At 36.2% G+C, this 26,738-nt stretch overlaps 1 protein-coding gene across 1 annotated transcript in view; it reads left to right on the plus strand.

The window, feature by feature from the left end:
* LOC134792233 (uncharacterized) overlaps positions 1–26,738 on the plus strand; it is an 89,312-nt gene that overhangs the window by 18,286 nt on the left and 44,288 nt on the right. The window contains exons 5-14 of the mRNA XM_063763496.1: positions 6,636–6,769; positions 7,685–7,955; positions 8,281–8,313; positions 8,568–8,704; positions 8,878–9,142; positions 9,631–9,660; positions 9,804–9,943; positions 10,389–10,659; positions 10,858–10,884; positions 11,169–11,309. Coding sequence (XP_063619566.1) covers positions 6,636–6,769; positions 7,685–7,955; positions 8,281–8,313; positions 8,568–8,704; positions 8,878–9,142; positions 9,631–9,660; positions 9,804–9,943; positions 10,389–10,659; positions 10,858–10,884; positions 11,169–11,309 — 1,449 coding nt within the window. The remainder of the gene's footprint in view (positions 1–6,635; positions 6,770–7,684; positions 7,956–8,280; positions 8,314–8,567; positions 8,705–8,877; positions 9,143–9,630; positions 9,661–9,803; positions 9,944–10,388; positions 10,660–10,857; positions 10,885–11,168; positions 11,310–26,738) is intronic.

A 26,738-nucleotide genomic window follows, 5' to 3' on the forward strand; every position in this document is an offset into this window, starting at 1 on the left:
GAGAAATCATACAGTGCTTTCTTTCATTTAAATAGTTGACTACAGGTATAAGATTTCTAAGAGTGGGGACTGTAATCTTTACAAATGAGAAGTATTAAATTAAAACTTGTTGTAATGTGATACAATAAAAATAATCTGTTACATGGAAAATGTACTTAAGGAGAGGTAAAAAATGAGAAATACGTTAACACAATCATTAAGCTACTACTATCATTAATAATTATAACTATCACTGTTTCTTATTATCTATAAAATATTTCACACTACTGTCCTTAGAAGCTAATTGCTTTGTTATGTTATAAATAATATTTCGCGTATTTTGTAGCTCCAAATCGTCTTCCAACGCAAAATATTTCAATCTGAAGTCCGCATGCTTCCAGTGTTCCATGGGTGGGACGTTTTTGATTTTATGCATATCATATATCTCGATTTTAATCAAATGTGATGCATAGGCCCCGTCGTCTTGTCCGGATGACAAGTTTGCAACACCGTCTGGTGAACTTTTGCTCACATTTGAAGACCGTTTCACAACTTTAGACTGCTTTTTAGGTCGTTCAAAGAAGCTATCGATATTGTTTCCTGAACGTTTCTTTGCGATGGCTTGTTTAACTTTGAGACCAAGCGTACCCTCTTCATCGCTTGATTCGTCTTTATTATCATCCGGGTAGTAATAGTTCTTGAAAGTATTTTCAGTGAACTGAAACAATATAAAACAATAATTTACACACTGTCTACAATCTTGATAATTAAAACACAAAGAACACAAGTGAAAACAAAACAAAGTAAGTTACGGTAATAAAAGACATACTTACATCCATTGTTGGGTCTTTCTATAAACACTTAAACACTTCACTGTTGAATTAACACTATATTTCTATATACTGCAGTAGATACAAGGAGCTCTGATACAGAGGACTGCCACGACAGTAATACTTACTCAAAGCCATTTCTCTTCGGCTTTTATACTGTGATAGTGAGCAGGATACAGTATCGTTCAAATCATGTCTCAACAGGTTCATCTAATACAGACGCTCTCTTTACTAAAACCCAAATTCAAAAGCATAATAGGAAACAATAAATCCATTGTCAGTATAAAATATAATAGATGTCTACCAATAAAGCAATTATGCTGTTATAACAATGAATACCAACACACAAGAAATGCCGACGTATTAGACTAAATCATGTTGAAACCAGTTGACACGTCTCGTTATTTTTTTTAAATCATACAAAGTAACATGTCTCAACAAGTTCATCTAAACAGACGCTCCCTGTACTCAAACCCAAATTATATCCACATAATAATCCATTGTCAGCATAAAATATAATAGACGTCTATCAATAAAGCAATTAAGCTGTTATAACAATGAAAACAAGTGCACAAGAAATGCCTCACACGCCTAGTTATTATTTTAATAATACAAAGAAACAAGTAGCTACGAGTTTACTTTCTATCGTGTTACAAAGAACATAAAAATGTATGTGAAAATAAACATATAGTATTAGATAATGAGACATACTTACATACTAAGTTTAAGAAGATAGAATAGTTTAAGAATAAAAAAGGCTACATTAGGTTGAATTGCATTTATCGCAGACAAAAATAATGAGTTAGAAATAGGTAAAACTAAATAAAATAACACAATACAATATGCACAATATAGGTAAGTATGTATACGATATGTAGGATGCTTTAGTTTGGATAGGTAAGAAGTTTAGGTATTTAGGTTAAAACATAACTTGAACGAAGACTAGGTGAAAGCAGGTTAGTTTGAAATGAGAAGTTAGGTTGATTTTAGTTAGGTTTGGTCAAGTTAGGTTTGGTAAAAGAAGGTTTTGGTTAGTTTAGGCTACATCTTAAAATCTAATTAGGTTAGGTTAGGTTAGAACTGTATTCCTTATAAATCGAAATAGCTCCAAGAGGTTGTAAGATAATAAGATAATGCATCGCAAATAAGTACCTTTTGCAAATACCTATCGCTAATACCTATTGCAAATACCTATCGCTAATACCTATCACAAACACCTACAGTATAATACACACATAAAGAAGGCATGAATGAAGACGTCGGTGGGTGAAGGGTCCAGGTAGTATTCTCGGTAACACAATAACGCGCCCGAGTCTAGATCGAACAATAGAAAAGGGTCGATAAGCCTATTGTTACCGTGGTGAGCAAGGTGTATTGTTTAATTAGCGTATTTCGTAAGTACCTGAAGGAGGCGCCGGGCACTGCTGAGACCTAGCGCAATCAATTCAAATGGGGGGCTATTTTTTTTTTTTTTTTTTTTTTTTTTTTTTTTTTTTTTTTTTTTTTTTTTTTTTTTTTTTTTTAGGTTCACCGGGGGCGGTGGATCGGCCCTGGGGTCAGGATCGGTGACCACTGAGAGGTGGGGCCAGAATCGGGGAATAGTTTCTACTTGAGAGTCAGGATCGCGGGTGTACCTAAATAAAAATAAACAAAAAGCATACCATATTTTAGTACCTAATTTGTACTATTTGGTACCTCCTTTAAAAAAATTAGTACCTCACGGTATTAAAAGTTATTACCAAAAAACATTACACCCGCCATTCTGACAGAATGGCGGGTGTATTTTATTACGCAATGATCCCGCGATTATTGATAAATTCTATAAAAGCCAAATTTTAGTACCTTTTTAGTACTTTCATATTCAATTATAAATTGAGCCATTTTATTTGTGGTTTCCGAGTTTTACTCATTTTACACTTTACATTGCTATTACAATTTTGCAGGCGCTGTAATTTTCCACCGTATCGATTTCGTTTTTAAGAAAAAACGCTACGCTACAACTATTGTTATTACGCCAGGATTTAGTACCTTTTACGTTTAATTTGTTACCTTTTCACGATTAATCTGTTAAGTTCAATTAACTATGAAAATTACGTCTTACAAATGGCCAGGCGCCATGTCATAGAATTCTTCATATGAAAAAATTCTGCTCTTCATTGTGCTTGTAATTGTGTACCTAATACCTACTTTTAAGTATATGGTGATTAATGAAATAAAACCCGCAAATTATGTCTGTTTGTCGGTATATGACTTCTCGTCCCGTTGATGTCCTTTTTAGGGTTCCGTACCAAAAAAGTACAAAAGGAACCCTCATGGTGCGACTCTGTCCGTCTGTCCGTCCGTATGTCACATCGCTAAATATATCGAGAACTACGGAAGCTATCGATTTAAAATTTGGAATGATTATTTGTTTATGAATTTTTAATAATTATGGAAAATGCCAAATATAAAGAGGGGGCAAAATTTACAAGTCTATAGTTACTAGGTCGAGTAGGATATCATTTGAAAGCGCTCGAATTGAACATTACAAAACATTTCTTTTTCACACTGAAAAATAAATTTATATTTGAAGGAAAAATGTGAAAAACAAAACTATTAAGGTCGATGTGGCCAAATCCGTCAGAGGAGTAAATCCGTCCAACAACATTTGCGACTATTCTAACAACAGTATATATACACTTGCTGACTCGATCGCTAAAGCAGAGAGCATATTTAATACCAGTAGTCAAAAACAGATCACAACAGTAGTCAGAAACAGCGCTCAGTCGCCAGTAAATGAAAAAAAATAACGCTATTAAAGTTCAGGTGCGCTCCGAACTTGATATCGAGCTAAGTGTGCTGCTCTGTTTTGTGAAGTTGGGATGAGACGATGTAAGTTAGGCCTTAATAATGGCTTATTTAGAATTTTAGACGATGCGAGAACTCGCATGCGAGTTTCATTACACTGCGGTTTTTGATCGGTCGGTTGAATTGGACGTAACCAACAGTCCGCAATGTAACTAAAATGCATGCGAGTTCGCGCGCAGTCTAAATCAGCCCTTAGTATGTTTATTATTGTTCGATATGCATGTTTATCGGTCTTTTTATCCATTTTACATTATAATCTCTTGGTGAGAAACCATGGGTGGTTAAAATTTGTGTTTACAAAACTATCGAGCGGACAAATCCGTCAATTACGAAACGGGAAAAATCGTTATGTGCCGGAATTTCCCTATTTCATATATTGCCAACCTTTTTTGATTTGACTCACTTAGGTAAGTATAACTCATATCATACTCATGCAGTGATGCGAGATTTTTACTGAATTGTCAAATTTCTCATATAAATTCGTGGTAGCTTTCGTACATCAATCTAAGATATCTGTGCTGTATTATTTAAAATTAAAAAGTAGATTTTATTTTTAAACTTTTTTTAAAGGTTTAATTTAAAAATAGGACGGATTTGCCCCAAGAATATATTTGGGAATAAAATCTAAATTTAACCTTAAATTGTGTTCACTAAGGTTTAGTTTCGATTAAGGGTATAGTGGTATTTATGTTCACTTGACGTAAGTACCTACATGTTTGTAATACGTCACGATACAAGAAAAATCGTTGGTTGACAGAAATGCCCCAAACCCTAGGGAAAATCCGTCAACTGACATGTCTTTAAAAAAAATCATATTTAAATAACCAGCAGTACTAGGAGTTTAATATGAGTACCTTTTTATAAATAAATAAAATATATAAATAATTAATATTGGGGACATCTTACACAGATCAACCTAGCCCCAAACTAAGCAAAGCTTGTACTATGGGTGCTAGGCGACGATATACATACTTATATAGATAAATACATACTTATATACATAGAAAACACCCATGACTCAGGAACAAATATTAGTGTTCATCACACAAATAAATGCCCTTACTGGGATTCGAACCCAGGACCATCGGCTTCGCAGGCAGGGTCACTACCCACTAGGCCAGACTGGTCGTCTATATCTCATAGGTTAAATAAATGCTTAATCTATTACAGTGATAAGGTTTATTAAAAAGTTAATATCATCATAGTTATGACCGGCCAAAGTGAACTTAAACTATGACGGAAATGCCCTCATTGACCTTAAATCCCCCCCCCCCCCCCCTAAGTATCCCCGAAAAACCAACATACATACAGTGAGTATTTTAGTTACTAAACGTGTCTGAACACCAAAAATTTAGTCGAGAAGACTAGTAAGAGTGGTGGAGTGAGGCCACGGGGAGGCTCACTCGCCAGAAAAATTAGAACAAAATGGATCCATTCGACTAATTTACTGACTAATCTACTCGACTAAATTGTTGGTGTTCAGACACGTAATACTCGCAACTCGCCACTCGACTACGTAGTCCGAACTAGGCTAGACATTGATACTCAAGGCGGTTTGTGTACAAGTGGCTTAACCGCGAAACGCAAAAATCGAAACTTCGTTATCTGCCTCTCTATCGATCGAATATGCAAGAGTGATACAGAGGCAGAAACCGAACTTTTGATTTTCGTGTTTCGCGGTAGGCCCTGTGTTGGTGCTAGTGACGCCCTCTACGCAGAGTTTTGCGTAATATTGTGGGGTCGCTTTCCGTGCCATATTCATACTCAGACACAGCGACCTTGTCAGAAGAAAAACTGTACCAAGACGATAGAAAAACATCATGTAATAGTTAAATGAAATAATTGCTTGTATTTCTAAAAGGTATGTATTTCAATCGTATGTCTTCTTAGCAAAATCAACGGGATCCCACAAAGAAGTATATTCATCACACTAATATACCGACAAACAGACATCATTTGCGGGTTTTATTTGATTAATCAGTAATCACGGAATTTTTTCATAGGAAGAATTCTTTGACATCGCGCCTGGCCATTTGTAAGAGGTAATTTTCATAGTTAATTGAACTTAACAGATTAAACGTGAAAAGGTAACAAATTAAACGTAAAAGGTACTAAATCCTGGCGTAATAACAATAGTTGTAGCGTAGCGTTTTTTCTTAAAAACGAAATCGATAGGGTGAAAAATCGAAGCGCCTGTAAAATTGTACTAGCAATGTAAAGTGTAAAATGAGTAAAACTCGGAAACCACAAATAATGTGGCTCAATTTATAAATGAATATGAAATTACTAAAAAGGTACTAAAATTTGGCTTTTAAAGAATTTATCAATAATCGCGGGATCATTGCGTAATAAAATACACCCGCCATTCTGACTGTCAGAATGGCGGGTGTAATGTTTTTTGGTGATAACTTTTAATACCGTGAGGTACTAATTTTTTTAAAGGAGGTACCAAATAGTACAAATTAGGTACTAAAATATGGTATGCTTTTTGTTTATTTTTATCTAGGTACACCCGCCATCCTGACTCTCACGTCTAGTGGTTATGCCGTCTGATTCCCAGTCCTGCGTACTGGAGGTCTTGGTCACTTTTTCATTCGTATATGACATCTATTTCAGTTTATGGGAGCAAGATACCTATAATATTAGTGCAAGTAAAGTAACACTATATACCTACGACATATACCTACGACGGGAGCACTCGGTACATTTATTGTATACAAAGTATCCTTCGGGAACTGGAAGAACATTGTCGATTTGCAGTTTAATTTATTAGTTTTTTACCCCCTTTTCACGCAGCTGAAATCATGAAGCCTATTTTATTTGATTATCTTTTTACTTAGCGTAAATGCTTATTTAATCTTAGGAGCTCATAGGAATAGTACTGTTTTGCATCCTGTATAATTAGTATTTTCATAATTCATATATCTTCAAGACACCTAAGAAATGCTGCAAACTAATTAGGGTATAATTTGATTCTAGTGAAAACGGACGACAATACTAAGTACCAGTTTTTCCCGGTGTCGGGCAATATGCTGCGCTTCAAGGTGCGCGCGGGCAACGATGCTCATATTGCGCTCTCCAGCCACCCGTGGGAGTCCGGTCCAATGTATGAGGTTAGTTAAGTAACCTTACGGTTAGTCATGTAATAGTAGATTGTTAACCAAGGGTGGAAAGTGAACCATATCACCCGAGATATTTTAGTTCGAGGGTGAGATGGTTCCTTTTACCCGAGTTAAACACTCTACTTTTTATTTCGACTATGAGGAAAGTCAAACACAAGAAAATATTTTGACAGCTAAGAGAATTAGGGACTGGAATTGGTGCCAATTTGATCGGATAAAAATCTAAAACCATAGACAAACCGATCTTAAATTGGGATGAGTCCGAAATGGTCTTAATTTATATGCGCCCTAAAAGAAATGAAACTATATCAATGAATGTAATGTAATGATAGTATTTTAAACATTAATCATCATTTAAGTAAATATTTATGTTTTTATTTCATACATTTAAGTATTAAATACAAGTAGTATAATTTTTCATAATAATGCAATGCAATTGACATCCAATTTCGATAATACTTGGTCTGAAATGCCGAAGCTAATATGAGAGCTTTTATTTGAATAATGTGGCATATACGGCTGTGAGTCGTTGCTCGAAGTACAAATTAAAAAAAATACTTTCTACCCTAGGGTGGGAAATGCAATTTTCCACCCGGCTATCAACCTATGAAAGGTGAACTTTCCGAACAGGAGAGATGAAAATACATTTTGCCATCCTAAAGTGTGGGCATAGCTCATGGTTGTATGAAGATGATGATAACGGGGAAACTTTTCTACTAATACTCTTTGCTGTCTAGGTAGACAGTACGCAGTACCTACACCACCGTCATTACTGGTACATCATATGGAATTCGGCCCTTTTCGTGGTCCGGGTTGAGTCCGACCCGCGGGCCGTAATTGGGAAATCCCTGTTATAAATTACAGTTGTCATCATTCACTACTTTAATTGTAACATATAATTTTTAGATCGTCATTGGCGGTTGGGCAAACTCTAAAAGCGCAATCCGACGAAGATATTGCGAACAGCAAGAGAAGGACGGTCTTGCGACGCCTCGGTTCTTGAACAAAGATGAATACCGTGGGTTCTGGATTAAATGGGACAATGGAATCGTTCAGGTCGGGAAAACAGAGGAAGACAGCCCGTTTTTGTCGTGGCATGACCCTGCTGAACCTTTCAAGGTCGCCTTTGTGGGAGTTCATACTGGTTTCGGGTCAACTGGCACTTGGAAGATCGATAGTAAATATAATTTTGGTCTTACTAGTGCTTTTTTTTCTTTGTTCTAGTATTTCTTTTTTTTCTTTAACCTAAAACAGGTTATTCCCATTGCCATACATATAGAATCGCATAGCCGTCGTCGATAAAATCGCCTTTGACATAAGATACTGTTGGGAAATCCGATCTCGAGTACCTAAGTTATTATTATTAGCTTTCTTTACCATTACCTGTTGCTACGGTTTCAATAAATTCGGTTAAACAGTAAAACTTTTTTATGTTTTTGTAGTAATTCTAATCGCATGGTTCTCTTCTTATAAAACTTTATCTTTCTAAAATTATTTTTCAGATGTCCCTTCTGAGCCCAAGAATATCGATAATGGTAAGTCTTGTATCCCGAAGCCGCGAGTTCGAGTCACGCCAGAGACAGTAGATTTTCCTATTATTACTTTATTTCTAACATTGCTTTGATTTTAGATACACAGAAAGATTTGGTAATTATTAACATTTTCTGTAACAAACACACATGCATGTCCTGATAGGTCATAATTCCTGAAGCTAAAGTGGTTAGGTTCAATTTGATTATGAAAGCAAAAACAATCTTTTTAGCCCATAGGTACATGAATTTGATTTCAGATGTGTTTACGGAAGATAACGTGCAATACCAATTCTTCCCTGTGTATGGCACCTCGACAAAGTTTAAAGTGCACGCGCGAAACGACGCCCACATCGCTCTCGCCTCCATACCTCGGGAATCTGGACCCATGTATGAGGTATCTATGCTGTCATTAGGTATTATTACAATTGTTAATTGCCCCTTTAGCACACATTCACTGGGTCAAAGGTGGTTTTGAAGGCATTCATGCTGCATATCCCGATCCTTAGCAATGAGGGAAGAAGAGGTGTACTAATTAAGTTTGTCAACTATTACTTTTTCTGTTTTTAGATCGTTATCGGAGGATGGGCAAACACAAAAAGTGTAATAAGAAGGAGAAGCTGCTTCGAATGGGAGAGAGAAGAAGTCCAAACCCCAAATATTTTGGGCGGGAGCGAATACCGTGGCTTCTGGGTCAGGTGGGAGAGTGCCAACATCCTGGTGGGGCGCCAGGGCGAAGCCAAGCCCTTTATGACTTGGCTTGATCTGGAGCCAATGCCAGTATCCTATTTCGGCGTGCATACAGGCTTTGGAGCTACTGGCTTGTGGGAGATTGGTACCTAAGCTTCCAATATCTGTCATAAGAAATTCCAAAATTTTACATTCTGACATAGTTTCCAAGTAACATTAGATAGTTCTCCACCACTCTCTCGCCACTTGGTTTAATATTAAAAATAGTTTAGTATTATAAACTTCATTTGATAACACAGCTCAAGAAACGATATCTTGTGATGTGGTTGTCATATAGAGTCGAGTTTACTTTTGTAATACTATAGCTAACAGTGGCGGCGCGTCAAACATATCCATAGCCGGGGCTAATTTGGCTTACATATTTCCTTTACAACTCTGCTCAAACGTCCAAAAACAGGCAAGCTGGTGGGAATCGGCTTTTATGGACGTGCCGCCACCTGATAGCTAAATAATGCATTTCGATTAGCAACATTAAACTATTTATAAATAAGAATTACATATCTCTACATATACGTAATTGTATATGTAATGATTTCGATAAATCAAAAATTGATAGTATGTTTTAATTTACAGATAATTTACAAAGCGGCGAAGGAAGCAAATGTGAGTTCTGAAGCCCTATACTTATTACTTATTAGGGTTATTAACCGAAATCCTTAGTTGCTTTCCAGAATCGTACTTACGTCCTATATCTACACATAAATACATGCTTTTTTCATATAATGTGTCAATGTTATGTATTTCAGCTCTCTTACCTACGGGAGATAACACAGAGTATCAGTTTTTCCAAATATCGGGTCGCTCAGTGAACTTCAAGGTGCGGGCAAATAACGATGTTCATGTCGGTCTTTTCTCGGAACCCCGCGAAACAGACCCAATGTATGAGGTAGGTACGAAAGTTTTTGGGACGTGCGTCAAAATCAAGCGTCCAATCAGGCGTGTTTGCGATATTAACCTTGCTTAACTTTACCTCACATTTAGGTAAATGTTGTGTAGATAACTTTACCTTAGTTCAGTCTGTTCAATTTAGAAACAATTTTCGGTGGCTTGATACTTTAGTGTCAGACTTATAAAGTTCCCTGGAGCCCTAAGATTAGTTTTGAATTTAGATAAAACTTAAACTTAAATATAAGCGTCTGACATATTTAAGTTGAGTTCAAATATTCAAGTTAATTTTGTATTGAAGTATAATTGCAGTATGGCAAAGCACAAGAACTGTACACCCAGCTGAGAAATTGAGCGTATTTATTTAGGTATACATAATGTGTTCATGCAATTTTGTAGCTCATTGTCATTGCACATCAAGAGGTGATTGTAAAAAATATTTTCAGATTGTTATTGGAGGGTGGGGAAATACAAAGAGCGTAATCAGAAAGAAATATTGCCACCAAAAAATTGAAAAAGATGAAGTTTCGACACCAAATTACTTGAATGAGTATCAGTACAGAGGTTTCTGGGTGCGCTGGAAGAATGGAAAAATCTCGGTCGGACAGGAAGGCTCGAATAGGGCGTTTATGTCATGGGACGATTTGAATCCCATACGTGTGACCCATATTGGTTTACACACTGGATTTGGGTCAACTGGCACTTGGAAGATCAAAAGTAAGTTTCCACTTGAATGTACATTTCCGGACAGTTAACATTAGATCCATAAAATCATAGGAAGATAACCAAATTAGTTGAAAATATGTATAAATGATTTTTGGATCATGCACTCTCCAGCTATTTGAAAGTTTTATTTTTACGAGACGATTTGTTAAACAATGAAGGATGGATTAATTTATTTTAATTATTTTTCAGATGAATCTCGTAACAACGCTGAAGAACGTAAGTACTCAATACTCATTCGATTCTTGAGAGTATAGTCATCGTTGTTAATTTATAGTATAGGTAGTAATTTTCCATTTTGACCTTAAATAACCGATTCGTCAAAGTACCTATACAATAATTTGTTAATTAAATTGACAAATTGAGCCCTAGTCACAAATGACCACCAATTCTTGGGATTAGTTGTCAAGCGGACCCCAGGATCCCATGAGCCGTGGCAAAATGCCGGGATTACGCGAGGAAGAAGAGTCACAAATGACCAGGCGTTTAATGTCAAATTCCAGATATTGTCACTGGTGATAACACCCAGTACCAGTACTTCCCGATATCAAGTACATCGCTGCATTTTAAAGTGCGGGCTCGCAACGACGTCCACGTTGGTCTTACATCAGGGCCTCAGGACTCTGACCCTATGTATGAGGCAAGTACTTATTCAGATATTCAGTAGGTAATAGGTTCGGGTTATTTAGGTGACAAGCAATTTTCAATAACCTGAATATCTCCAAAAAATATCTTATTTACTAAGAACTGTCACCGAGAAAAATAATCGCAATAGATTAATTATACCTAATAAATGTAACATAATATTTAATGATGAAAAGTCTGACTTAGAGAGAAGATATTATTATGACAGCGAAAAGACAATCGTGCGTTGCACTTTGCGTGGGTTCCATAATACATATATGTGACGTTCCACGGGAAAAGGTACCTTATGAGGGTTTCTAGTTTCGGAGATATGAAATGTTTTGTAAAGAGGTGAAAAAATGCTCAATTTTTTTTTATTGTGTGATCTGAAACCTTAATGCGTAACGTTTGTTTACCTGTTTTTATTTTTGTTATAAGTTAGTTATAAGCCTAGTAATGTCGTCTCAGAGTTTAGTAGAAAAGGTACCTTATGGAAAAAAGATTGAAAATTCCCAAAAAAACTAGTCAATACGGGAAAAGAAGTTTGGTAGAGAACTGTATTAGCATTCTGCAAAACTAATTTGATAATTTCAGTTCTGGTTGGGGCGCCTCGCAAATATTATAACCGTACATAGACCGACATCACAAATCCAAGTAGCCTGCTATTATACCAAAGTTACTCTCGTCAAGTCTTTCTTAACTAGAATAATCTTCATTTGGTTTGGTCGCATGCAGTAAATCAGCCATTGGTTTGCTGAAAAATGCCAATACCCGACGCATTACCTTATGGAATATCTGAGGTCATTGAACCTCAATGCCGCTTATCTTCAATAGCAACCGAAATATATTATTGATAAGAAATAGACGATTTATACCATCTTAACCCCAAAATATTATTAGTTTATCCTAACTGTTCCATCATCATCATGCCTCATCATGTAACTTAATCACAAGGTACCTTTTCATTACATACAAATTATTGGTCTTTTTTAAGATTATTATGACGAAGAACTAATTAAATTTGGGGCAGTTTAATGTAAATTAATATTTTCTATTCATAAAAGATAAACTGTAATATGATTGATATTTTGTAGTGATGTATTATTAGATTTATTTCCATAAGGTACCTTTTCGTAAATGTATGGAGCAAATACTGTTATTGTTATGTAAGTTTAAAGTGGCATAAGGGGTTAAATATAGTATTTAGTTGGGGTTTTAGGATTTATTTCATTTGAATGACAGAATTTCTTTCATATGTGCTCAGAAAAATTGATTGTGTGTCACATTAAAAGTAAAAATATTCAATTTTGTGATTTTATATGAAAAAGTCAGAAAATACATTTTCACCTCTAAATCGGTATTGTTTTTTGCTTAAACTGTCTGTCAGTGTCGTTTTCTAATAGATAGAATTTAAATCTTGAGAGCTCATTGCAATCAATCGTGAAAATTAAATAAAACTTTATTTTCAAGAGATTGGCTAGTATACACATAAATCAGTCGATATCAAAAGTTTCTATTTGCATTACAGAACAAGTCGCAATATTTTTTTAATCTCACATATATAAGGTATTATTATTTGTAGTCAACTATGTAACTTACTTCAGGAACATAGTTTTTTAGGCGGCTAAACTTAAAACTTCTCTATCGTAAAGTTGCTAATTTCACAACATTATTTTCAAAAAATCATATCTCTGTAACTACGCAACCTAGAAGGTTGATCTTTCGTGTTATCGATAGCTTATTTATTGTAGATTACTGGGGTATGCATAACTCCATACCCGCCATAAGGTACCTTTGACCGTGGGACGTCACATATGTTCAGTTAAGTAGGTGATTTAGTTCATTAGTCACATTGCAGATCGTCATTGGTGGTTGGGCTAACTCAAAGAGCGTGATTAGAAAAAGATGCTGCCTACCACCCGAGAGAGACGAAGTTCACACACCAGGAATCTTAGACGACGCCGGTTTCCGTACTTTCTGGATGAGTTGGGACAAGGGAAACGTTATGGCTGGGCGGGAGGGAGAAACGAGCCCCTTTTTGAAGTGGCAAGACCCTGATCCTTTCCCAGTTAGCTACTTGGGCGTGCACACCGGTTTTGGGTCTAGCGGGACTTGGAAACTCGGATCTTCTACTATTGATGATCGAGTTAGCCACAGTAAGTCTTAATACAACTAATACATAAAGTCCAGAATCAATTTCAATTCCATTTATTTAAGGACCAACTGAGATCATTTTTGTTAGTACTTACGACTATGACTTATAAAATATTGTTAGTATTATACTCTATATACTATTAATACTATACTTTACAATAACTAATAAAATCTGAAGATTAAAATGTGATAAATCACATCTAAGACAGTTTGGAATGTCTTAGATTGGCTTATAGGAATTTCTAACACCAAGAACTTGCCTTCTCAAAACCAACCGAATGCAAAGCTGATATGTCTACTGAAATTCTTCTTCCAGAGCCGGTAGTAATCCCGCTTGTGCTGCCAGCGGAAACTCCGGCGCCGGCAGTGTGCGCGCCGACGCAGACGCGCCTATTCACGGGCACAGCGTGTGCAGGGCAGGTCGTCTTCGAAGAGAACTTCGACGCTCTGCGTGAAGACGTGTGGCAGATCCAGCAGTACGTGCCTATTGACCACCCTGTGAGTGCTAACTGATATCTTCGAGAGCCGTAATAGTCTTGGCTATGAAACTCTTGACTTTCATAGTTCCATTATAAATGGTATCTACCTTAACGTTCTGGATATCTGTATCAAATCTTGGCTAAAAATCTCTTATGATATTTTATCTAGTATTAGAATTACTGCCAAAATTAATTATATCAATTGGCAAAATCCATAAACTTTTCTTGGCCATGTTACCTATTCGTATCCACCCTGTGTACAAACCCTTTGTTTTAGGAGCTTCCATTCGTGTCATACCAACGCTTCACAGTTTCCGTGAAAAATGGGTACCTCCGTATTACACCTGCATTACAGCAGGTCCAGCCTGGTTTCACTTACTACAGCTTATATGGCTCTTTGGATCTATATAATGGGTAAGTAAATCTATGAGCTTAAAACAAGTTGAAAAAAACGTTTGTTCCGAATCATATTCTTAGACACTTCTGTTTAATAGCGACAGTAGATAAATGAAAAATCAAATGACAGTGCTCCCGGTTGGACTAACTGGAAATGCCATTAAAATTTAAAGAAAATCGGCCAAATACATATCGGCACAACTTTGAAAAAAACTCGTATCTTGTTCTGTCAATCAAAAGATAAATGTTGTAACTATGTATGGGATGAATACAGACTGCGTTTTTAACTTTGACTAGCTGTGTCAGATACGAGATTTTTTCAAAGTAGTGCCGATATGTGACCTCATAATTGAGGCGTCAGGCGCCTAAAGTGTAATCAGTTAAACCTAACGTGTTTTTGCTTTAAACTTATGTTTTAAGATGTACATCGGGACAATCTTCTTCGTGCCATATAGAAGCTAGCGATGGCGCGTCCATCATACCACCAGTGGTGGGAGGTCGTCTCATTAGCAAATCTAGTTTTGCTTTTACGTATGGTATCATCAGTGTTCGAGCCAAATTACCTCAAGGCGATTGGATTTACCCAGGTATAGGCTGCAACCATTCCTATAAAAAAGAGCTGATACTCTTCAAACTGCTGGATCGAGTTCTATCAAACATAACTACGTGGGAACTATCGCAAAGAACCTCGCTTTCTTGTAAAAAAACGCAACGAAATCCATCCGTTGGAGAACTACTTACAATGCCACAGACAGACAGATATTGGCGTCAAACATACTATAACACCTCTCTTTTGCGACGGGGGTTAAAAACTAAGATAAAGACAGTAATTTGTGTACCAATGCTTCAGGGACAGCTTCCCTGGCACAGCCGGTAGAACGGGAATATTGGGAAATCGTTTTGAATGTTTCCTTTTTTCCAGAGATACTTCTAGAGCCGCTGATAAAGAAATATGTCTATGGAACTAAAAACTCCGGGATGCTGAAGATAGCGTGTGCACGTGGAAATTTAGATCTCACAAAGGGCTCTACTCAGTTTGGAAATAAGGTATACAGTAGAAAAAGTAGGCAAGAGTAATTAGTATAATTACCTCTATTTATAAGGTTTTAATTAACCTAACACAAGCTAAAATTATAGTTACTAAATTATAAGATAATATTAGGAGGAATGTAAACAAAATGATGTTGTTTTGTTTACATTCGGCCGTGCGCGTGGCGTCATACATCTACGAGAGAGATAACTAAATGATGTCATTTTGATGTCAAAGTGTACGTTCAAAATGGCCAAAGATAAATAATATAACAATGATATCAATATTAGTAATCGTTTATGATAAGGTAAACTAGGTATAACAAATTAGTACCTGCATATATTTTTTGTTTTGTGTCTAAGTCTGGTCGTCACACAGATCTAGAATGTACATAGTTACATTATGTAAGCGTAAGCGTCATCTTGTGGGTCGTTAGTAGAACTAGGAATATTTATTTTGACTAGTAGACAGATATAAATTATAAAAAATAATGTTATATTATTTCAGGTACTATATAGTGGCCCCGTGATAGATACAAAGTGTCACGACGCGTTGTTTGTCAACAAAGCATCTAATAAGTATTGGGGTGACGATTTCCACGTATACTCTGTCAAATGGACCCCAGGTGAGGAGGAAATATATTATTTTTACGCACAATTCATTGTCGAGACTAATTAAAAAAACAGTTCTGAGTTCTGACTTATTTGAAAACACAATTAAGACGAGGATACCTTGTGCCTTACATAAAAAAAATTGTTGATTTCTATTTAGGCACATAGGTATTTCATGAATTTAGCTTCCATACATATGGTAAAAGCAAACGTACTTCCACGACGGCTATTTAGTATACTTATATATACTTTTTTGAAAGACACAGGCCATGCTATCTTGATTCATGAGTGAACATCAATGATATATTTTATGTTTGCAGAGAGTTTGATCATGTCGGTGGATGGTGAGGAGTATGGTCGCATAGAGCCAGGGAGAGATGGTCTGCGCGCGAGTCTGCCAAAGACCTGCGCTGGCCCGCAACAATCGGGCATGGCGCCATTTGACGACCACGTAAGTCAATAAGGTCCGATTAGGGCAAAATAATGGCTTTTGAAATAGTGTCTTTATCCATGTTAAGTAACTTCACCTTACAAAAAACCGAAAATAACATTACATACCTACCGTTGAATCTACATAGATCCGGTTTGTCCGAATTTTATTAATTTTGATAGTTGAAGCAAATATGAACAAATAGTTTACGGCCAAAAAGTTCTTTTTTCAACAATTTTATGGTGCTTTAAGACTTTTTTTACGAGCCTATAATGTGTCCCACTGCTGGGCAAAGCCTGCCTCCCCCTAGACTTCCAGTCCTCCCAATTAAGTGCAGCATCCGTCCAGTTGCTGAGAAATGTGTCCAGGTCGTCCCGCCATCTCCTCTTAAGCCGACCTTGCCGGCGTTTATATTCTGGCACCCACTCCGTGGCTGCTTTTACGACTTACTTTTTTAAAAACCCAAAACATATTATGCCTATACTATAATTATAAATAGAGCCCGGGCTAGTTTTAAAATACACAGCAGTACTTTCGCGGAACGCCTATATACCTATCATCAAAGGTCAGCCCCGGGATTTACTGTTATTAGATATTGGGGTTACTCTACGTTATTGCCGTCGTATTGGTGGTTCACATAACTGTGACATAACTTTATCAATTACATATTTGAAGCCGAAATGAAAATCACGGAAGGCGGATTTTCTTTCCCAGAAATCAACTCTGATGCGACCAAAAGTATTTTAATAATATTCTGTTTTGGTTTCAGTTTTATATAACCCTAGGGTTGGCAGTCGGAGGCCACACGGAGTTCCCCGACGCGTGCGTTTCAAAGGACCACAAGAAGCCGTGGAAGGACCGCGCGTCGAAGGCAACCCTGAACTTCTGGAATGACATTGACACCTGGCACGATACGTGGGAACTGCCCAAGCTGCTGGTGGACTACGTGAAAGTTGTCGCGTTGTAATTCATTCAACTTTAGACGGCCTTTGCCCTATAGCGGTAAATTAAAAAAAAAAATGTCGATCAATTCTGCTTCGTTCGGCATGGAGCATATGCTGCCATGTTACTAGTAGTGCACAACATCTGCCATAGTGTGTTTACGCCTTAATGCTCGTAATTATTAAGTTATTTAAACAATATATTGTTAGGTTCCGACATCGCGTCCATAGTTAATTTTAGTAGTATGTTTTATCTTTATATCAAAAAGTAAGTAAATGTGAACGCGCCTTATTAGTGGGAGACCTTTTTAAAAACTTAAGCGCGATGCGCGGGAAATGTGACAGATGTCAGAACTGGAAAGGCTATTAAAAAAAACAGAAGACAATGAAGTAGACGATGCTGTGATAATTTAATGAGTTTTGTGATTAAACCTATGTCGGCATTAGCTGTAGACTAGATGGATGGATATTGTGTAAAGCGGAATTGAAAATGTAAAACCAATAAAACAAGGAAAACTAAAGGGAGTATTTCATTGGAACCCGAGCTTTCCCAATAGTTCAGCCAGTGGGATCGTAAGGCTACTCTCATGTAAATCGCCTAAATCACGTCCACATCCCGGAAAACAGCAGGTAAACAGTCTTTATTTTGGAATACTTTGCAATGGAGTGAAACGATTCAACATGATAATGATTCTCAGATATTGTGAACGGATATCGAAATATAATGGAAAGAAAAGTGATTATAAGATAAACAGGATAAACTACTGATTGTTTTGAGTGCTTTTATCAATATAACAGATTGAGGTACAGGCTAATACCAGTGTGTTTAGTCTATTAATTACAAGAAATGTTTTTTTTTACCTACTTACTGCACTTTCTTACATTCCAATCATGCATTATAACTTGTACTTACCTGTCATTGGGACTGCGGAAAGATTTGTTCTTAAGTAAAATTGTATGTATGTTATTGGATTCATTTTGTAGAATTAATAAGTTTCATGCATAACATTTCCTAAAAAGATGAAGATTCACATTAATACATGGGATAAAAAGTATTGTTGTCTAACTTGATCAGTTACAGTAAAAGCAGTTTGGCTTCACATTTTAACCAAAGGTAAACATATCACAAGGTGCTTTGGAGTTGGTTACTTAATTATTATTTTTTTCCATATGCATGTTTTTTACAAAATTATCCTCCCATATTTTAGTAAAATAGAAAATGATCCTACTTCATGATTGACATTATGTTTTTATTGTTTAGTAAAACATTCATTGAGTCGAGTACAAGTTACCCACCCACGTTACAAGTTATTCAAGGCACCTAGTTGAATAAATTTCATATTTATTTTGATATTCTTATACGGTTCAGGCATCAGTTGAGATTCTGCTGTTCCATAAAAGGATACTTAATATAATTATTATGATAACATTTATAGTGTGTACCATGTATGTGTGTGTGTGTGTGTGTGTGTGTTGCAGATTATTTTTGTAATAGTACAGTATTAGTACAAATATATTGTGCTATCACTTTTAACATTGCCAGATTAAAATCAGTCATCTGGTGTTAGATTGAGTCTTAAGTCTCTATATTTATTTAAAATTCGATATTGCTGCATTGGCAAGATGTCATTACATAATGAATTAAAGTATAGCCAAGGAAAAGGGTATGTAATTGAAAAAAAAATAGACATAAGTGACAGCCTCTGACTGAAGAAGTGATCTTTGTATGTGGGTGTTTGTGTGAACGCTAGTGACTATTATATTTGATTCTTTGTTTTTATCTGTTAAAAGTATTAGTCTTTTGTTTGAGATGTGTAAATGAGTGATATCATGATATGTAACAGGAATATAAATAAATAAATAATAATAAATAAATAAATGTACAAAGAGCAAGAGAATAGAAAGTGCAAAATAAATAAAGAATAAAAACTAATATTTGATTGGAAGTTTCAGGATGGATGACGGAACTGACCAAGGAGGAGGTCAGTACGTCAAGCATGCAATACTGACGGAACTGACCAAGGAGGAGGTCAGTACGTCAAGGATGCAATACTGACGGAACTGACCAAGGAGGAGGGTCAGTACGTCAAGGAGTGGATATTGATGGATATTCAATCCGGAGTGCATTGGGTTCAAGGATGGAGAACCCGGCACTGATGGATATGGATAAGGATGGACTTAGTCGAGGGGAAGGGCTAAGACATCAGGGAGGCCAAGGACTAGGCCAGTATAAACATTCAATCCGGAGTGCATTGGGTTCAAGGATGGAGAACCCGGCACTAATGGATTTGGATGGACTTAGTTGAGGGGAAGGGCTAAGACATCAGGGAGGCCAAGGACTAGGCCATGAATCTAATTTTCAGGTAATGCGGAGTGCAATTGATCAAAGGAGCACTAATGGAAATGGATGAGAACTCAAGGAGGAGTCAGTCGCTACAGTGCTAACAGAGCAACTCCAGTAACGAGGCTGAGGCACTATTCAACATCTGCATCGGGATCTAATGGACGATCATCACTACATAAGGAACAAGTAAACAATAAGATACTAGTGCAGTATTAAATTCGTGTATAAGTACTCTTGATAAGGTCAGGGTTTCGGATAAATACAAGTATCAATGTGATTTCAGAGTTTGATCCGATAACAAAGGTGCAAACCGTGTTAGCTTGGTTAACGAAAGTGAAATGTGCCGAAATATATGGTTGGAACGATAAATAAGGCAACAATCCACTATGCGTTACCCAAACTAAGAGGGTTAGCTAATACTTGGTACCAGGGGTACCTATACTGTTTTATGTAATTTGTAATTTGTTTTATGTAGTTTGTTAAGAATAATGTGTATTATTAAAAATAAGGAAGATGTAGGTAGACTACACTAGGTATTTATGGAATTGAGGATCAGAGATTGGTCACGATAGTTGGCAACAGATTTTTGTTTGGAAATAAAAATACTACTAACATATGAATGGCATTCAAACAGGCAGTAGGTAAAGACAAAAACGTTCAGTTTGCGAAGCGACTATTAACAGTGGCGACCCAAAATAAAAAGATAACTTATGAACGCCAATATTCATTTACTTAACACATAACTAATCGATCTGGAAAATGGGTGCAGCCTCATTAGAGTTAGTACAATAAAAGTTCTAGGAACCCAAATTCATTCTTTTGATAATTTGCATTTCTAGAGGGGAGTAAAAAAAAGAGTTTGACGCTTATAGGCATCTCTATTGTACTTAAACGCTGAAGTTCAAGGAATACAGGAAACAATTGGAATAACAATTATAGATGATTACGGTTCAGCCAACTTTATTAAACGACCTTGTTAGTGCACGACGATAGCATCACACATCGGTTGCAACTATAGGCCCGTATTTTGTCACAACTATTAACCTTTTGGACGCCAAAGACGGATTAATCGGTCCAGACCACAGAGCAACATAGACCTACGTACATATGCATAACGTTCAATTTCAGTTTTGACACTTCGGTGACGTGGCGTTCGAGTGATAGCTTTTGTGTTTGACACGGCGTCGAAAAGGTTAAGCGAGTAGTAAGTAAATCGTAATAATTTCAGTGAAAACTACTGAATGGAGTTATATGTGGAGTATACCTATGGATGGAGTGATTCTTGAGGAAGATTAAGCCGTATAATTAGTTAAGGTTCTGTGTAAATTGGTTGAAATATGACGATATTTGCTAATGAAGTCAGAGAAAAATAGTGCTGGCTAAAAGCTTCAATCGAAAATATTACCGAATCCGTTTGACATATAACAACACAATGTATGATGCGATTGTCTCTCTTTCTTTCGCGATGGTATATGTCTATCTTTTAAGGATAACTTACTATACCCATTCTTATTGAATACGTTATTTAGATTAAGCATTTCAGACAGATTACAATGGTCCCTTACACCATACAATTTAAATGAATATCCCAGGAGTAATCGTAAATTAAAGTCCCATTTCGAGACACTTGTATGAAATGATAGATGCTAATTTCGTTAGTGTCTATTTTTACCACTTTATGCACTGCGATCGCTTTACTTACCCCCACCATGCACTTCACATGGTGCCAATACAAAACAGCTTACATCTTGTAGTCTAGAAGGACACTAATCAAAACGGTAATGTATTGTAGCTTGTGGCTGATAACAGCTACTACGAATTTAAAGTAAATTCAATGTAGGTATACGTGAATGGCTCGCTGCGGGCGAAGGAGACAATCGATATTATCTTGTACTAGTTGTACCTGGTATGATTGAAAAAGGGACTTGGCGCTCTCTTAGTTTGTAACTACCAAAAAGGGAACCTTAGTAATGAGATCCTTTTCCAGAAGTTCACTCCTTTCATCAAAACAGATAACGACCTTGGACACTTTATCAGGAATTAATTGTAACCAGGAATTGATTGACGAGCAGTGCTCAATATTGGAACAGGTACTCGTACAACATAAGAATGACTTTTCTATTTGGCTTCAAGACCTCTAGGATTCAATGGTGCCGAGATGGTAATTAATATAGAAGACTTCTAACCAGTTGCATACAGGCCTATACCAGACAGTGGTATTGTTAGAGCATTCTTGTCTTAAGCTGGCCCAAGTGGCCGTATTGTATTAGACCACAAAATTAACATTACCCCGAGTTGATGTTACCTTTGATGGACCTCGAAAAGAACTATTCACAAGATACTCCGAGAAGCTCAATATGTAGTAGTTTATATATCGACATATAGATATTTTTAGTTCATGTGGATGATACTGACCGAAGGTATTCAGAGATTGCGGAGGTGTTGCAACTTAAAGAAAGGGTCTCATACTAAACTGAGTAAATGTTATTTCTGTTTCACCAAATAGTCTTCCGCAATCTGGGTTTTGGGGTAAGTATACTCAGGAAATCCGGCTTGTTAGTAGGAATACAGATGTAGTCTGAGTTTCCCAAACCGACTAACCCAAGCCTGGGACAACCGTTCGAGTCATAAGAGCACATTAGCTGCTTCGGTGTTCCAGTTCGTCTCTCATCACCGATAAAGGTTTGGGTTTGACAAGTAATAAGTATTTTCGAGAGTTTACATCATTTGGTATGAAGCTCATTGTTAACGCGGTAGCAACCCCGAGAGCCTTGAAGGAGGTTGAGAGATTCAACAAGACCATTTTGGACTTTGGACGCGTTGGCTACGTCGATAAAGCTTGGGACGCACATATCACCGATGTACTGGTGCGTATACACGACTGCACAAAAGAGCCACTTGGAACTGTTAATAGGGTTTGATATCACTGAAAGAAGGTATATTGGGCTCTTATTAATAACACATCCAAAATCGCCAAGTTTACAAAAGTTAGGATAGGCGCTGGTGATAAAATTAAAAGAGCAGCAATCGAAAGACGTTCTTAATTTCAATAAACATGGGAAATCATTAAGGCAACATAAAGAGGGTGATTTAGTACGGGTAGTGAGACAGGGTCCACACGATGGAGAATATCAATAAAACCCTGGTAACTACTGTACTACGTTCTTCCTAACGATAGGTTTCTGACCCGAAGTAACGATAAGGAAGTATGAGGCTAATATATATTTATTGGCAAAATACAATCCTGTATGGTGTTTTCTCGAGATTTATAATCGAATGCATCCAATCATATACTGAAAGCGAGTAAGCATGTTTGCACATGAAGGCAGGTTATTAAAAAAATATTTGCATTGTACCTAATATCGACTAATAATACATATATGTTTGTAAGATTTCATAAACTGTATGTCTTAGGTACATGTTAATTTCTGTTATACTATGTATATAATCGTCGTTATGATTATAGTCTGAAATAGACATCGATTTTGGTTAATGGTAATTTATATTTTTGTGTTCATTAGTTGCAACTTATAAATTGTATGTTGATGTTATATTGTCATTAGACGCAAAATTTAATTTTTATAGTTTCTTGAATTTGTTATCGTTGACAGAGATAATAATACTATCTTTGTCTTACACTAGTACTAGCACCCAAAAGACAAGAGTATAGTTTTCCTGGTTCTTACTGACTGACAAATTGGTTTGACCAACTATAGTATTATAGTAGTTTTCTTTTGTGATAGCAACCTAAGCGAAGGGACTCGCTTAAAGAGGATGGCCGATGTGCTTATTGTAACAACCTGTTGTATAATTGGGTAGGTACTCGTATATCGTCTGAAACAGATGTCATTTTTGTTGTTTATTGAATTTTTGTTTCATTTGTTTTAACTTACAAATTGTATGTTGATGTCGTGTTGTCATTAGAAGCACAGTTCAATGATTAGACTTATGTTGAATTTGTTATCGTTGATTTCTAAAAATAGTATTTTGCGTTGTGATAGCAATCTCAGCGAAGGGACTCGCTTAAAGAGGATGGCCGAAGCTGTTAGGTTCCGACATCGCGTCCATAGTTAATTTTAGTAGTATGTTTTATCTTTATATCAAAAAGTAAGTAAATGTGAACGCGCCTTATTAGTGGGAGACCTTTTTAAAAACTTAAGCGCGATGCGCGGGAAATGTGACAGATGTCAGAACTGGAAAGGCTATTAAAAAAAACAGAAGACAATGAAGTAGACGATGCTGCTGTGATAATTTAATGAGTTTTGTGATTAAACCTATGTCGGCATTAGCTGTAGACTAGATGGATGGATATTGTGTAAAGCGGAATTGAAAATGTAAAACCAATAAAACAAGGAAAACTAAAGGGAGTATTTCATTGGAACCCGAGCTTTCCCAATAATATGGACTTATCAAATTACTTAATTGTATTTTATTGTACCTTAGCTATATTAGGTTAACATTAATTAATTTAAAATCGTTTTATCTAAACGTTAAACCGGTAACCAAGCAGTGTAACTTAGCAAGTTGAAGAAACAAGATTCCACGTAGCCGACATTATTATTTGTGTCATATAAATATCCCACCCAAAATATCGCCAAATATGTGTATATCACCTGTTTATATAAAAAAACATATAATATTATAAAGTGTCATTCTATGGAACTTGCTATGTAAACAAACCGCCATAATTGAAATTGTCTCTGAATGATGAATTTACTAGTAACTTTTGTTTACATAGTTAGCAAGTTCCATAGAATGACACTATGCCATATTATCGTAATCGAAATATATCCCTTGTGTGGTAAGTGTTTAGGAGTGTTAAATTTCTCTTTTCAATGACGTCATAAAAATCCTCTAAGCTCTGTCTGGACAGATCAAGGTCTTTTTTGCTTGTTTAAGTTTTCATTTCGGTGCGATGAATAAAGTAATATCCTGTTACTCGAACTGGTGTAAGTAAACAAAGAGTGGCCACTAGTCACCCGGTCTATAACTAGAAAACGAGTATAGGTAAATAAGAGTTTTACGAAGGAGGACAATTTTATTTAAAAGTTTTACAGTCAGAATTAGTAATAGTGGATCAAACTATACGTCAAATGTCTCGATACATATGTAAGACCTAGATTGTGGCAAATACTTTTGAACGCGAATGATGTATCTCTTTGTAATTATATTATCTCTATTTCTATAAATAATAAATGGCGGGTTGATACTATGGCGCGTTGTTACTTATTAGAACCTACTTGGTTCGTATAAGTGTCATATTTAAACAAAAAGCTATAACTCCCGTGGGAGTAAAATGAACTTAAGCTCCCGCTGCCGCGTGAAACTTGCGGCGGGAGAAATGGCCATCGCACGAGTTTGACCTTCTACATAGCTCAATTACTCTGACTTATAAAAAATAGCAGCAGCGTTAGTTTACTACAAAACAAATATACATTTTTTTATTTTTAGGTTGTTTTATTATTGTTGTATCTCTAATTACATTAAATAATAATATAGAAATATATATATGCTTTATTTGATAGCTAAATCAATAAGTCAAGTAAACTCAAATATGACATTTTTCTAGTCATCTAAACATCGGTATCAACGTTCAAATTTCGTGGCAATGTACGGTTGGCAGAAAAATAAATACAAACAAATCACTTAGTATTTTTAACCTTTATTTTGTATATGTAAATAAAAAAGCCCCTAAATAGTACATTTCCTAATTAGGGTGGTAAAACAAAGAAAGGCCGCGCAATCGCAATTGTTGCGGCCCAAGCTGCAAGCGAGGGACGTAATTATGCGATCGAGGGCTTTCTTTATTACCTCCCGTGTTGGAAAAATATGTGCACATTTGGCCAGAAAGCGGCTCTATCCGTACGCGTAGCGTGCGGAAAAAGCCACTTTATGTCCAGGTGTGGCATACAATATTTTACGAGTTAGAATAGATCACTAAAATTTGTTCCATAGATTTTGCTGTCAATCTTTGACGTCTGTAAGAATATATCCATTTTAAATGACTAAAAGATCTTTCCACGCTGACTGAGGTAATAGGAAGGTATGTCAAGCATTGAAAATTTTGCACACAGTTTTTATTTACACTTTCTGGTATTTCAGCCTCGTTGTTTTTAGATAGTTGGTTAATTATTTGTACAGTCTTATAACCAGGATTTTTCTTTAATACACTTTTTAATTTAAAATAAACTTTTCTGGCATTTTGATGTAACCTTAACGTTGATATTTTTTTTTGCAAACCATGAACAATGTTTAATGATTCTGCTAGACTCAGTTTTGGATCCTCCAATAATTTTATTGACTTAGCAATTATACTAAAGTGTGTATCGACGAATAGTAACTCAGTTTTTAAATTCCGGTTACGGAAAATTTTTTTTGCTTTAGAAATTGCACTCGCTTCACGCGGATTTAAGGCATCGATGACAGATTTGATTTTATCATAATGCATGTGATAATATGAGGCAGCATTTAACCATGTTCCCCATCTTGTTATCACGGGTCGGGGTGGTAGAGGAATATTTACACACATTTGATGAAATAATTTTGTCCTTGAAGGAGCGTTACGAAATATTTTTTTGATACAGTCAATCAAACTGTTTATGGTCGGGTAAAGACTTCTAATTATCTCTGCGACTCGATTACATCCATGTGCTATGCATGTTACATGAGTCATATTTTTATATTTCTGAACAAGGTTTTTAGCTGCTTTTACCATGTAGGAACCGGCATCCGTTATAAAAAATAATAATTTATCCATGTTTTTTTTGTATTCATCGCCCCAAAGATCTTCAAGGGTTTCCTCAACGAGTTTGGTTATTGTCGAATGGTTAGTCGCCTCCAATACCTTAGAAGCAAATAAATGTGGCTGGGTACTAGTTCCATCTAGAGCTCCGATCAAAATATTTGCCACTTTTTTTCCCACGGAATCTGATGTTTCATCAACACTGAGGTAAATCATTTTATTTTGTAATTTCTCTTTCAATTCATTTTTTTTCTTTTCATACAATTCAGGTAAGCATTTTACTCGTATTTTTGTTTCACTCGGCACAGTAATATCGTTTCCA

The sequence above is a fragment of the Cydia splendana genome, chromosome 7, assembly GCF_910591565.1.
Source record: "Cydia splendana chromosome 7, ilCydSple1.2, whole genome shotgun sequence".
Taxonomy (NCBI): Eukaryota; Metazoa; Arthropoda; class Insecta; order Lepidoptera; family Tortricidae; genus Cydia; species Cydia splendana.